At 42.9% G+C, this 15038-nt stretch overlaps 1 protein-coding gene across 3 annotated transcripts in view; it reads right to left on the reverse strand.

The window, feature by feature from the left end:
• The window catches only part of LEKR1 (leucine, glutamate and lysine rich 1), a 185215-nt gene that overhangs the window by 118438 nt on the left and 51739 nt on the right, over nucleotides 1-15038 (reverse strand). For 2 of the 3 annotated variants that reach the window (XM_073359602.1, XM_073359604.2), the window contains exons 2-3: nucleotides 13599-13695; nucleotides 1809-2023 (exon numbers count right to left, since the gene is read on the reverse strand). In XM_073359602.1, coding sequence (XP_073215703.1) covers nucleotides 1809-2023; nucleotides 13599-13646 — 263 coding nt within the window. In that variant the 5' untranslated portion in view covers nucleotides 13647-13695. Of the gene's footprint in view, nucleotides 1-1808; nucleotides 2024-13598; nucleotides 15027-15038 lie in introns of those variants that run through there. The other variant, XM_073359601.2, reaches the window with a different exon arrangement.

A 15038-nucleotide genomic window follows, 5' to 3' on the forward strand; every position in this document is an offset into this window, starting at 1 on the left:
ACTGAATTTCTTTTACAAAAGATGGTAGTGGAGGTACACTATTATTTTGGTAAGAAATCTGCTAGTGTCATGATGGATCACCAAAAAACATGTAATGGCATATCCACAATAGAAGGTGAAATATAGTACATCTCCAACAACCCTACAGTATCAAATAAAAAGAAATCAACATATTGTGGAAACTCGTTTATAATGACGATAACAAACAAGTTCCATACCAAACCAAGTTCTTTATATCATCACCAACAAATATCCAAGATGGACTACTATAAGATGCATAATTAGGAACTTAGATCTGAAAAAATATTTATAGTTAGTGTGGGTGAAAGGTAGAAAAAAGGACAAACAAATAGTGGGAGAAAAAGTAAGAAGGATGAAGGCAGGAACAGAAGTAGGAAAAGGCTTTTTTAAAAACACAATTTCCACGTTTAGCTTTCTCCTGTCTTCCAAAAACTAAGCTGACATATATGGTGCAATATTAAATAATCAGTTTGCAGATGCAACAACCAAAGCTACACTGTGGGCCCAGGAAAAGGACAGAATTTCATAACTAATGCTTCTGGTTTAAGCTTTAAAATAATACTTGCTGATAAATAGGTAGAAGAAAATGCAGACTCACCTATTTGTATTAATTGAGAAAGGAAACATTTATAACTCTTGATCACTACACCCAAGACCATCAGTTTAAAGCCATTTCATATCAGTTTAATACTGGAGAGTGGTACAGCGCTGACAGATATTTAAAACATAGTGAAAACAACATATGTTGCAGAACTAGATGTATAGTCAAATTTCCCTGCTTCTCCTGTTGCTTGTTAGGTTTTCACATAGTCACAAGGAAGAGAAAGACCTCTTTAAAAAAAAAAGTGACAGTAGAACCATAAAAACTGAGGGAAGAGGACTCAGTGGGTGTACCTGAAACTACTTGTAACTAATGTTTTTAAATTGTCTAGAATTCAAGTTGATTATGCCCTTTAATGTAAAAAGACTTTTTCTTCCTTTTTGAGAATAACTGTCTGACTGAATGAACTTGTTAATTTGGTTCTCCAGTTTTATTACTGCTATGATGATGAATGTAGGCACTAAGCAAAATCAATCAACAGATAAAATATAGTAAATGAAATATTTATGCATTTGGTACTGCCAATCTACTGTAGTTCCTATGAAGGCAAAACTCCCACTACGTTAATGGGACTACCGCAATATAACTTGCATTTTGCATGGCAGTAAATGTTTGTAAGATGGGTTCCCAAGTAGGACTTAAAAATAAGAACTTAGAAGCCCTTTCAAAACTACACACATATAGTACTAACCAATTTCACATCAGTTTCAGTGCTCTAAATAATTCTTTTTGGAAACTCAACTGTAAGCTTTTCAGTGCAAGGTTTCTGTTTTTTCTTTAGCAGATTATTGTACCTATTGTAAGGCAGTAAGTACACATTTCAGAAATGTAAAATCCTTATTCTGTCAACCATAATAGTCTAAATTTGATTTGAACAATTTTAGATAAATTATGACTCCAGTAATAAAGGTATTTTCCATCTTTGTCAATAGCTTTCTCTGAAATAATCTGACCTTTCTTTCACTTAAATTTGTTGACTGGCTCTAAACTATTCAGGTAGTAAATATTTGATTCTAAGGAATGCTTCAAACTATGATTTAAATTAAAATACTAAAATGTATTCAGGTATGAACTACACTTGATTCAGGTTGATTCTGGAAGGAAAGCCATTCTGAAACCATCCTTTCAACTACATGGATGAGAGTGTTAATATGAAAAAATATAAGGACAAATATCATGTTCCAACCTTTCTGTTTTTGATTCACTCTCAGCCGTGCACTGTTCAAAGTCTTGACTAAGACACTGTAGTTGTGCTTGAAGTCTTTTTTCCCGCTCTACGCTTCCTTCATAAAACTTCATCTCCTTTTCCATTGCTTTTACTTTGTCTTCCATCAGCTTAAACTCGTGAAGGATCAGATAGCTGACTCCACAATATTTACACACTGTCTCATCCTGGGACATCTAGAAAAAGAACTAGTCATCAGAATGCTTAAAAGAAATGTATTGAAACTAATTAGCAAACTGAACAAATCTAAAACAGGACTAATTTTAAATGATTACCACAAGGATTATTGATGATCAGAAGTCTATTTATTGATTTACCATATAATAACTAAAATATTTGCTATATTAGCAAAATTAAATCAAACTATAACCCAGTAGTTCTGCCTATTGGAATCCTTACAAGGTGCCTGGACTTGTTAATGTACCATACATACCCAGGTGTCCCCAAAAGAGAAGATGGACTCTCTGAAGTATATTTTCTGGGGAAACAGTTCAAAATAAAGAAAAACACCCAGTTTGTATTTTAGAAAGCTAATTCTTAGTGGGACTTTCAGACTGTCCGAGCCAGAATAGTGTTGCTCTGTGCTGTTTCCAAACAACTCATCTTCTCTTAAACAGACCAGAAGAACAGCTGGAAGTGAATGAAGTGATACAATCCAGCAAGTCTTACAAAAGTACATTCAGAGTTCACAAAAACCATGAGTAAAATAGTGATCATCATTAGGTCTGCTTACATGGCATGTGTGTCATATGGAAACTCTATATGATTTGGCAGGTGTGAAGTTATTCATCATCAAAAGAGAAATTATTCAGCACACAATAGACAACTGATTGAACCACCATTTCTTAAACTGAGAGGCAGAGTTAACTGGCAAGACACTGCAAGACTTTCAGCAAAGCTTGGTGAAAAGCTAACACACAGGGAAATGTGGTGAGGCTTTCAGACATACAAGATATTTGGTTAGTCAGTTATCCCTGGGCTTTCCATTCTAGTCTCTCCAAGACTTCCAGATCAATTCCAGTACAATTATGTTTTTTTCCAACAATAGCCCTGCAAACTCAGCTTATTCTTTCCGGCTCATTCATCAGGGACAGTAGAGTTTCTTCAACTGGAACATACATATTTTACAATTATGTTGATGCTACGTAAACCAGAATAGAATTCTGCTATTTCCCCCCCCCCCCCATACACACAATGGTGTTGTCTCTCTGATGCAGGGGTAAAACTTACTTTTGTCAGTTAGATAAGCAACTTTAGTTCTGAATATACACACAAAGCAGATTTTTTGAATTGGCCCAGTGGCCAGGTTCCATAAGCAGCCCTTCTGCTCAGGGCAGCGTGGCCCAATGGCCAGAGTCAATAAGCGGCCTTTCCACCAGAACAGCATGGCCTAATGGCCGGAGTCAGAGTAGCCCACTTCTGTGGGATTGTGTGATCTATTGGCCCATTGGGGAACTGGGGCACCATTTAGGAGGGTGTGGCCCTCCCTGCTCCTCTAAATCCCAACCCAGGCCCCTGGCAATAGTGGGGGTGCTCACCACCCAGTCAACAGGGATCCTCCTGAAACACGCTGACTGGTTCCCTGGTTCATGCACTAGAGAAGAGTTTAAGTCCCCTGGACTGCTTCCTACCCTTTCTCCCTCAGCAATTCTCCATAGTTCCCCATGGTCTTTGGGGTCCTCAGCTGGCGTAGCTCCTGCCGGCGAGGTCTCTTCTGCAGGCTCGTCAGGCAGCCTGGAGTCCATCTGGAACACTGCGTGCCATGGCTCTGTAGTCAGAGCCTGTAGCAGTTCCCTGGAGAGAGCCCGCAGCCTGCATCCTCCCCCTTCAGCATCCTGCCCAGATTGAATTGGGCTGCTTCCTTTTATACTCTGCCTCCAAGCTGAGCACACCCGGCAGGGGCTGCACTTCCTCAGCCTGCAAAGCACAGTTAACCGTTTCGGGGCTGGTGTGGAGTAGGTACACCCTGTCACACACCTTACCCCTCAAGACAGGACCCAGCGGGGGTCCTTCCCCCTTGTCCTCCTGTAGTGGGGCAGCTGCCCCACGTCGGCGTGGAAGGGGTTAAAGCAAGCCAGAATGGCTGCGCAGAGCCTCAGCCAATCAAGTGGAGGCTTGAAAGCAGCCTATCAGGGCCAGGCTGGGCCCTATGAGAAGGCTGCAGGGCAGAGAGCAGCAGAATTTCTCCCTGGAGAACGAAGTGAGAAGAACTGGTTCTGAGAGAAGCGCCTAAGACAGAGCAGTGCTCGGCAGGGTCAGCAGAGGTTGGGAGAGCTCTAGGCTGACGACTGCCAGACTGGGGCCCTGACAAAAAGGGGCAGAGAAGGTGCTGGGGCTATGGGGAAGTGGCTCAGGGAAGCAGGCAGTAGAAGAAAGTTAGAGGAGAGCAGCCCAACCCCAGTTCCGAAGCATCTGTTTGTAAAATGAATGGTTTTGAGAAGTCTGGGTGGAAGAGGACTGGCTGGGTAAGTCGCTCCTTCAAGATCTGAAAGGCCCTCTCACAATCCTCCAACCATTGAACATTCTGCGGTCGGGAGTTCTTCATGAGGTCTGAGAGGGGGGGTGACGATCATGGCGAAGTCTGGCACAAACTGCCAGTCGTACCCTGCCAAGCCAAGGAACTGCCTTACCTTCCTTTTTGTCGTAGGAGCGGGGAAATCTCTTAGGGCCTGGACCTCGGGGAATGGAGTTGTCCTGCCCCCACCGTATATCCCAAGTAAGTCATTTCCTTCCACCCGAGGGAAAACTTGGAGGAATTTGCTGTGAGTCCTGCTTCCTTCAGGGCTTATAGAACCACTGAGAGATGTAGGTGTACCTCCCAGCTTGCGCTCTAGATCACTATGTCATCAATACATGCGGCTGCATACTGTCAGTGTGGCTGCAACAGCTGGTCCATTAAATGCTGGAATGCAGCCACGCCCCATCTAGCCTGAAGGGCATGGTGATGAAGTGATATAAGACAAAGGGCATAGGGAAGGTTGTCTTCTCTTATTATGTCAGGGTAAGGGATATTTGCCAGTACCCCTTGGTCAAGTCTAACGTTGATAAAAACTTGGCACTTGGGCGATGTTGGTTGCGGACCTTCTGTCCGGGCACGGTGTCTATCTGATGGCTGGTGATACTCATCCATCCAGAGTAGGAAGATAAAATGGAGGGGAAGCTCTGGACCAACTGTTGTAGCCTTGCTTGTTCTTCAGAGCTTGCCCCATTGTGATTGGTGTTGGGTCGGGAGGTCCACTGGCCCCAATTCGGGTTCTGGGGGGTAGTGGTGATTAGCAGACCCTCCCACGCCTTCCAGACTTTCAAAAGGTTACATGGTATACTCATAAGGTCTTTTCGTCGCCCAGGGAGCTAGACCTCAGTCTACTGGCCCCATGCGCCAAACAATCTCAAATGGTCCCTGCCATTTAGCAAGCAGTTTTGATTCTGAAGATGGCAATAGCAGCAAGACCCTAACCCCAGGCTTGAAAGTCCATAGCTTGGCCCCCTGATTATACTGGAGTTCCTGGGTGTGCTGCACCTGCAGCAAATTTTCCCAGGAAAACTCTCCCAGCTTCTGGAGACGTTCTCGCAGATGCAGGATGTAGGACACTGACCTCATGACCCTTGATTCCTGTTCTTCCCAGGTTTCTTGGAGCAGGTCCAGGATTCCCCTTGGCTGTCTCCCGTAAAAGAGCTCAAATGGGGAGAATCCCATGGAGGCTTGGGGAACCTCTCACATGACAAACAGCAATGCAGGCAGAAACTTACCCTATTGTCATGGGTCGTCATCCATGAATTTCCAAAGCATAGCCTTCAGGGTTCCGTTGAACCTCTCAACTAGCACATCGGTTTGTGGGTGATAGACCAATGTCCTGAGAGCTCGAATGTTTAATAGACGACAATTTGGCCATCAGCTTGGATGAGACATTCGTTCCACGGTCTGTCCAGATTTCTCTGGGTATTCCTACCCTGGCAAAAATCTTAAGGAATTCTGTGGCTATGGCGGGGGCCATGGTGGTCCGTAGCGAGACAGCCTCCGGGTATCGGGTCGCATAGTTGACTACCACAAGGGTATACTGGAACTCCGATGCACTTTTCTCCAAAGGCCCCATCAAGTCTAGGCCGATCCTCTCGAAGGCCAGCACGCTGGCACTTGGGGCAGGAGGCACAAAAGTCCCGCACTTCCTGGTATATACCCGGCCAGAAGAATCTCAGCGCCACTCATTGCAAAGTCTTCTCACACCGCATATGCCCAGCCCAGGGCACTGCATGGGCTACCCATAACAGATCCCGTCGAAACTGGCAGGGGATCAACAGCTGCTGGAGCTCTTCTCCCATCTGGGGCATCTGGGTCACCCAATAAAGGCGGTCCTGGCTGGGATGATTTAACTGGGAATTGGTCCTGCTTCGAGCCGGGGGTTGGACTAGATGACCTTCAGGGGTCCCTTCCAACCCTGATATTCTATGATTCTATGATTCTATGACCTCAAAATATGGTCCTTGGAGGCATCAGGCAGCGTGGAGTCCATCTGGAACTCTGCGTTCCATGGCTCTGTAGTTGGAGTCGCAGCCTATAGCAGCTCCCTGGCAAGAGTCTGCATCCTCCCCCTTCAGCAGCCTGCCCAGACTTAGTTGGGCTGCTTCCTTTCATACTCTGCCTCCAGGCTGAGCATGTCCAGCAGAGCCAGAGGGGCGGGACTTCCTCAGCCTGCAAAGACCCTTTGGAGGCTGGTATGGGGTAGGTATACCCTGTCACAGACTCAAAGAGGGGAGGGGCGGGGGCAACATGGTGAGAACAATAGGAAGATTATTTTAACAGTGCATTTTGAATTGACTGGAGGGGAGTGATGTGGGTATCAGGAGGGTCACAAAGGAGGTGATTACAGTAGTCAAGTTAGGAGAGGGCTTGGAGAATTGGTTTTGTTACTTGGACAGACAGAAAAGATCAGATCATAGAAATCTTGTGTAGTAAGAAGCTGCAAGATCTGGATGTAGCGTGAATGTGCAGAGCAAGAGAAATAAGAGTCTAAAAAGGTTGCAGGCCTGAGTAACAAGAAGTTTAGTAACGTTGCCAACAGAGAGAGAGAGAGAGTGTGGTGGGCTTGGAAAGAAAGTTCAGTTTTATCCATGGCCTGGTCTACACTGGGGGTGGGATCGATCTAAGATACACAACTTCAGCTACGAGAATAGCGTAGCTGAAGTCGACGTATCTTAGATTGACTTAGAATCACTTACTTCGCGTCCTCACAGCACGGGATCGACGGCCACCACTTCCGTGTCAACTCCACTTCCGCTTCTTGACCTGGTGGACTTCCGGAGTCAACGGCAGAGCGATTGGGGATCGATTTATCGTGTCTACACTAGACACGATAAATCAATCCCCGATAGATCGATCACTACCCGCCGATCCGGCGGGTAGTGTAGACATGGCCCATGTTAAGTTTAAACTGATGGTGAGATATCTAGAAAGAGATGTCAGAGAGAAAAGCTAAACTGCAAGATTAAGTGAAGAGAGAAAGGTCTGGAGTGGAGAGGTTGCATTTGTGAGTCATCAGGGTAGAACTGATATTTGTAGCTATGTGAATAGATAGATTACCCAGACAAAGGATGTAGACAGAGAAAAAAGTGGGCCTCAGATCGACGCATGTGTCCAGGGCCAATCAGAGGGGGAATCCAGGAGGGCCATTAGACACTTGTAAATTTTGTGGCATTTGATAAGTTTCGCAACTTGTTTTTATGTGCATCCCTATCGGACCAAAATGTGATACACTCTCTCAGCTTAGAGATGCAAATTTAAGCAAATAAGATATGTGATCTGGTAAAAGACATAATTTTTTTGCCCAGAAAAAGGCTAGAAAAGCATTTGTAAAAAAAAAAGTAAATTATGTCTCACTCTGTTTTTTTTTTTTGGTGCCTTATTTTGTTTTCATGTGTCATCATTTTTTTATTTTTATTACGGCTAGGAGCCTCAAAAGCTGGAAGTGGCCCAGTCCTCTCCAGACCTCAGAGAGGGCCTGTGTGGGACCCCTGAGAAAGTGAGAAGGGCGATCTGTTGAAGGAGACACTGACCAATCAACCACCAAAGAGGCAGTAGGAGAACCAGAAGAGGACAAAGTTTCAAAAAAGATTATATGCCCTACAGTGTCAAAAAGCAGCAGAAAGCTCAAGGAGAGTGAGGATATGGAAGGGGATCTGTAATTCATGCAACACAAAGTCACTAACAAGCGTGATGAGAGCAGTTTCATTTGAGTGAAAAGGGTATGAACCAGTCTGGAGCAGATCCAGGCCTGACTAGAGGATATCCAGGCTGGAGTTAGAGGAGAGATGCTCAAGGGAGCAGTTATGCACAAAGTATACGTATTATCTTAAAGGCACATGGAAGAAGGAAGATGGGGCCACAGCTGGAGAGGCAAAATAGAGTGACTGAGCATATGGGAGATCACATCGTGCTTTTTATCTTTGTTTCAATTACTTATGGTCAAAGGTATCATAAAGCAGTATGACTTAGAAAGATCAGAAATCAGAAAAACTGCAAGCATAGCCTAAGTTAAAAGAAATAAATCCCTTGTGCTAAGGATGGTGGAAAGGAAAAAAGAGAAGTTCAAACACATGTGCGCACACAAAAAGAGCCGGAAAGGACATTTTGTAATGTTTTAAAAACTGGGGTTGAATAGAAAAAAAGATTGCATTTAATCAAAAGGCAAGTAATTTGTCAAAAATTATTAGCTAAAGAGTCACTATTTAAAGGTTCAGTAACATGCTGCATTTTAAATGTAACTGGATAAAACAACATTTTGGGATATTTCCTCTGGGATTACCAGGACAGGCATTATTTCCTATCTCTTAATTTTGACTCAGAATAAAATGACAGTGGCTCTGAACAAACTAAAAAATCAAGTTTATTTTTCCTGGCAGTTACAATCTGTGCTTGGAAATATGAAACTGTTATTCAGAACAAATATCATAAGATTCCAAAGCACTAAAATTACTATATTGAAAAAGGACAACATGAGCTGTTATGGAGAGGGAGGAGGGGGTTGTTATCCCAAAAAGAACATTGTGCTCTCTTGAAGTACCACCACTTCTGTCTTTCAAATAAACAATTATGGGCACTTTACTCTGTCCCAGTGTAAAGAACTCCCTCACATTAAAATTTCCAGTTCAGACCCTTGAGTACAGATCTGTTTCAGTTTTACTAATTGAATTAAATGGTTGGGAGCTTTTCAGATATATTAAACTGAAGTACTAAAAATAATCTCCTTTTTGAGTTAATGAATAAAGTTTGTTCTAAAATTTATTTTTCCTAGATAAAGTAAAAATGTGACACTCCTTCAAGTCAGGTTGCACTTTTAGTGCCTGATCCTGCATTCTCTGTGCACCTAAAATTTGCACTAAAATCAATGGATTTTACATCAGTGTACCCCCCTGCTTGCTACCTAACCTCTACCGCCAGCCCTGGCTATTATATGCAGAAAACCAGTTATTGTGGCACAGGTGGGCCATGGAGTTTTTATAGCATGTTGGGGGGGCTTCAGAAAGAAAAAGGTTGAGAACCCCTGGTCTAGAGTACAATGAAAACACATGATTCGTCAGTGAAAATGTAGCTAATTTAGGGCCTGATCTTGCTAAGTGCTCAACATCCTCAATTGCTTTGAATTCAGCCTAACAGGATTGGGTCTTTAGAAAAAAAAATGTTTAGAACTAAAGTGCATCTGCATCAGTTAAACAGTAAGAGAAAAGAACTGTGACTGCCTTTCCCTGGTAAGTGTACAGCATTGTACTGTTCCTGACATTGCTATCATGTTGTTAGACTGCTGATAAAGTCACTGAGTTTTAAATTGGAACGTAAGAAGAATCATGTATACTACTATCTTTGAAAAACCCCATTATAAACAGCTACTGATAGTTACGAACCTAAACAAATGTAATTATTTTCTTCTGTGATATGACATAGGAAAGGGCTTTAATTAATTGAGACAACAAGCCCCAAGTATATTAAGGCTACAAAATAGTGTCTGATAAGTATAAAGTAGTCATTCACCTCAAATAAAATTAGTTTTCAAAACTAAAAGGTTTGACAATATTAGAGGGTTGCACACTTCATTGTTTATGTAGGCCAATCCGTAAACTCAGCCAAGACCCTGTCCTACTATGGCAGGGCTCCAGGGCCCCCCATTCTTGTCTGAACTCTGTTGATTTTGGTGAAAACTGGAAATCTGGATTTTAGTGAAAATCAGGCTTTTCTGGATTTCCAGTTTTCACCGAAATCAATAGAGTTCTGATCAGAGTGTGTGGGGGAGGGCCTGTCTGGAGTGGAAGGCTGGTAGAGTAGGAGCACACCTGGCCAGAATGGGCCTGAGAGGCCCTCTTGAGGGGCCCAGAGAAGCTTCTAGCAGCCTGAGTTCCACTAAAATTGGGCCCACAGAGTGCCCATTTAGTGCTGCTGGCAAAGAAAGCTCTCTGGTGCCCTAACAATATCCCCTGTTCCCTAGCCCCAACCTACCTACACCATTCTGTCCATTGAAGTCTTGACTATTCCCTTGAAATTTTGGAATTGACCAGATGTGGTTTTCAAAAGTTACCACCATACAGACAGACCAAAAATTGCTATCAATTTGAGTGTAGGTCCTTGCTTCACTTGGCCAAAAAGAGGACCAAGCACAGCCATTTTATGTTAATCACAATTTAAAGTTCAGAGACAAAACTTTTTACTGCTTATACACGATGTACTTAGAATGAGAAGAGGGTTTTTTTGGTTTCTGGAATATTATGACGATAATCTATAAAGACCTGAGATCGTTAAACTGATTAGATAAGAGTACCTTAAGGTGATATTAATACATCAATGTTTCTGAATTCCCAGATGGCAGTGGTGATTCGCAGTGCTTTTCACTATCTACAGCTGGTCAAGAGACTGCTGCCCTCTCTCCCCAATGTACTATAGGAGGAAGACTGGGTGAAACAGAGAGTAAAAAGAGTAGGAGGAGAAAAGATCAGAGCTGTAAGCAGGGGTGCTGGGACAATTTGTACAGTGGGGGTGCTGAGAGCCAGTGAACCAAACTGTAAACCCTGTATATGATGGAAACCACTTCAGGCCAGGAGATGCAGCAGCACCCCCAGCACCTGTAGTTCCAGCACCTATGGATGTAAGTGGGAAAAGGACCATACAGGGCCTCAGCAGTAAGGATGGCGAGGTTGAATCTGACATGGTAGAAGACAGTAAGCCAGTTAAGTTAATCAAGGAAGAGGAGTTGTGATTGAAGCAGTTATAGGAGAGATGACTTTAGCATGGTGTTTTCAACAGACTGGAGGGCAAAGTGGTGGAGATCAGGGGAGGTAAGAAAAGATTACAGCAATCAAGGCAAGAGATGGCCAATAGATGGACATTAAAAATGTTCTATTTAACTTTACATTAATGTACTAAGTGCACTGATAGCCACATACGTGAGAGAGCTCTTGAAGATTAAAAGAGCCAAAGTAGCACAAATCACAAACAAAAAACATAACACCAAATTCATTGAAAATGGGAAGACACCAGAGATAAATTTGACCCATAAGAATCTGTGCCAAGGACCTGATCTACATAACAGCAGATACTATGAAAGCATAACAAGAAGTTTGTGAAGTATAAATAATTTTGAAGGGCAGCATTTCCAGCTGTTACACTATAGCATCTCTAGGAGTAGATTCAGCTCTGAGCTGTATTAACTTTTTGAAAAACTAATGGTGTTCCATGGCTATGCTGAACTTCTTTTAGCCCACCAAAGACAAGTGGAGAACTGAACCAAGATGGATAGCCATTCATATTATGTCTCTCTGACTCTATACAGTAGACATCTGGGGAGCATAAATTACTCAGGAGAAAGAAAGCTTTAGTGGTCTGACCCGTTCTTAGTCAGCTGAATAAGTCATGCTAGTAGCTTCTGAAATGACAAGAATGGAACCTTAAATTATTTCTAGATGTCTGAATAACTTGTAAGGAGCATGACCTTGGGATACAGCCCACTTTGGCCCATATTTTAGATTCCACTGACAAAAGTTACTATAGTACAGGAATTGCATGTTTCAGTACTTATAAAAAATGAAAAATAACCTATCCAATGCACCTGAATCTTTTTTCCTTATTCACCTACTTATTTAGAAACAGATCTTTGTGCCCCAATGCTAAACACAGGGCTAAACACTTATATTTGAAATATTCAGTTACAAAATAATGAAATATTGGCCTTTCATCTTAAAGGCCAGCAACTAAGTCCCCCTGTTTTGTGAGATTTTTAAAGGTTTAGATAGATTCTGACATAAATGAAATAAAGACCTGAAGCTACAAGCAGGGGTGTAACTGAATGTTTAGTTTTAGTATTTGGCCAAACAGCAAAAAACAATATTTATCCAAAACTGTATTAGAAGCTGAACAATGGATATAAACAGAAAAACAAACTTTTACTAACCTGAAGTTCTATGTTTTGTAATTCTTTCTCCTTTCTGACTTTTTTATTCTCCCCTGTATTATTTTCTTCTTCATCTGAATTCTTCACCCCCCTCCCCTCTGTCACTCTAACTCCCTTTTCTGACAGATTACCCCTACTTTCTCCTGTTCCCTTCTCTCCTAACCCTGAATTTCCCCCAGTCTTACAAGACAAAAAGAAATGACTGAGCTGATCACACATCTAGGACTACAGGGAGAAAGAGAGATTTCCTCCTAACTATTCAACTTTGAATATGTATTCTGTTGAAACTGATCCAATTCTTTATTCAAAGCCAAATTTCAGTACAGTCCTATTTATAAGCAAGCCTCAATTTTATGTACTCTGAGACTACAAAAAAAAGGTTATTGTGAGTCAACTTTAAAGCAAGGATTTAGTTGGAAAATAACACAGCTTGCCATGTGTACAAGTAAATGGCAGAATAATTATTAGACACACAAGGTGAGTGAGGTAATATATTTTATTCTGTTGGTGAGAGAGACAAGCATTTGAGTTTACAGAAAGCTCTGTGTAACATGGCTACAATAGCACTCCATAGAATAATTATTAAAAATTTCCCATTGGAAAATTGCACTATTTGCACATTTTGAGTATATATGAACACAGTAAAAATAGGAGAATAATAAGAACAGAATATCCCATGGGTTGAAGAGTTTCATTTAAAACATATACTGAAGCAATCAGCTTGTCTTAAGTGGAATTATATTCAGATTTCATGCAACTTCCACTTTTTCAGACAATTGCTGCCTGAGAATAAAGAAGAACAGTTAATCATAAAACTACCATAGGATTTAAAATCACGTTGTGTATATCTTTTGCTATATTTATACCACGTGGTCACAAAAACCCGCACAAACTGCTATTTACCAACCGTAGTATAAACTGCAAACCATTATAAAAAGTGACTTTAGTCTCCACTTGTGGGTGTCAATAAGCTCCTCCCATACCAAAGACATCAGTTACCTTCACACCAATATACTTCAAACAGGAAAAAAAATAATCTTTATACATCCACATTCTCATACACTAAGACAAAATATGAAGTGGAATTGGAGGGTATACAATTTTTATTGGCACTCATTTGAGAAGACTAATACATACTTGTTCTGCACTCATCCCAAACTCATGGCAGTAAATATAGGCACATAGAAATCGTTGTACTGGATCAGATGCTGTATTTGTAGAGCATTTTTAGACTATGTAAATGACTTCCAACCTGTGAAATATTCATAAGTCATTGAAGAATTTTGACCCCTGATGTTGTTATATTTCTCATATTTCTTACCTTTTGGATTTCTTCTGGTAACGGATGCACAGGAACATGTCGATCCATGGCCTTCCAGAATTCAGGCACACTTATGAAGCAGGGCCACACAAAACCCCTGGAGATTAAATGGTCAGAATTCATTTTAACAAGGATGGGGGGGAAACTTTAAATATCTTGGGCAGCATTTTCAGAGGAGTTGTATGTGTACTTTTTTCTATTTTATTGCAATCCTGCTCAAGGCTTCATCATTTTGTACATAGTGACAAGACAGAACTACACACACCATATATAGCCCCATTCTCTCTTGTCCTCCTACAGCTTAAAGGATCTGGGCTTGTCTACACTACTGCTTAAGCCAAAGTAATTTACGTCACTCGGGGGTGAAAAAGCCACCTCCCTGAGCGACACAAGTTACATCCACCTAAGCACTGTCCACACCAGTGTTTATGTCTGCGGGAACCGCTCTCTCGCTGACACAGCTTCCACCTCTCGCCTAGGTGGAGTAATTATGCGGATGGGAGAGCAGCTGCACCTATGTAGCGCTTCTAGTGTAGACTAGTCCACAAATGAGAATTATTCCACTGGTACTCTGTTCTGTTTTCATCTATGAATTTAAGAATGAAAGTTTCTAATGAAATTGGAAGCAGTCCATCTATAGAAACATTAACATTATTTAGTCATATCAGGTTAAATTCCACCTTCATTTCCACCAACACAATTCCGCTCGCCCCTGTGCTGTTACACAATCTCAACTGAGAGAAGAATTTGGTTCATTGACTTCAGTGCAGTCGTGTTGGGCATCAGCAAAATTTGACCCAGGGATGCCAGTAGGGTGACACAGACATGAGGGTGAGCACAATCTAGCCCAGTGACTTCAGTGGTGCTCTGCATAAGTCTGAGCCAGAGCCCAGTCTTGTCCCACTGTCTTGATAGAGCTGGTGCATGCAGGCGAGAGCTCAGTGGGGCACGGTGGGGGAGAACAAGAGCAGAATTTGGCCACTGACTGCAGTGGGAGTGGAAAGAAGCCAGACTTTAGCCCCGTGGGGCAGTGCTGGGACCAGCCCGAGCTGTTGACAACTCTCCTGGTTCATGATGCCTACAAAAAAGCTTGGCAGCATAAGGCCCCCCTGGTGAGCTGAGGGGGCTGCCTAGGGTGCCTGTGTGCTGCTTCCTCCTACTGCCCCACGGCCTTGTCCCGGGCTGTAAGCGCCGTGGGGCGGGGGCCGGCTTCCCGGGCCGGTCTGTACAGCGGGGCCCTGGCCCACAGTGGGGCGGCGTGGGCCGAGGAAGCTGCGCGGAGCCTCGCCGGCAGGGTCCGATCCCGAGCGCAGCGGATCGCAGGGCGCCGCCCCTGACCCCGACCGGGGCCTGCGGGGGTGGGTGACCCCGAGGGGAAAAGGAGCGGCCGCGGGGAGAGGGGGACATGCAGGGTGTTGGGGGGCGGGGATCGGGCGTTTT

The sequence above is a fragment of the Lepidochelys kempii genome, chromosome 9 (assembly GCF_965140285.1).
Source record: "Lepidochelys kempii isolate rLepKem1 chromosome 9, rLepKem1.hap1, whole genome shotgun sequence".
NCBI lineage: Eukaryota > Metazoa > Chordata > Testudines > Cheloniidae > Lepidochelys > Lepidochelys kempii.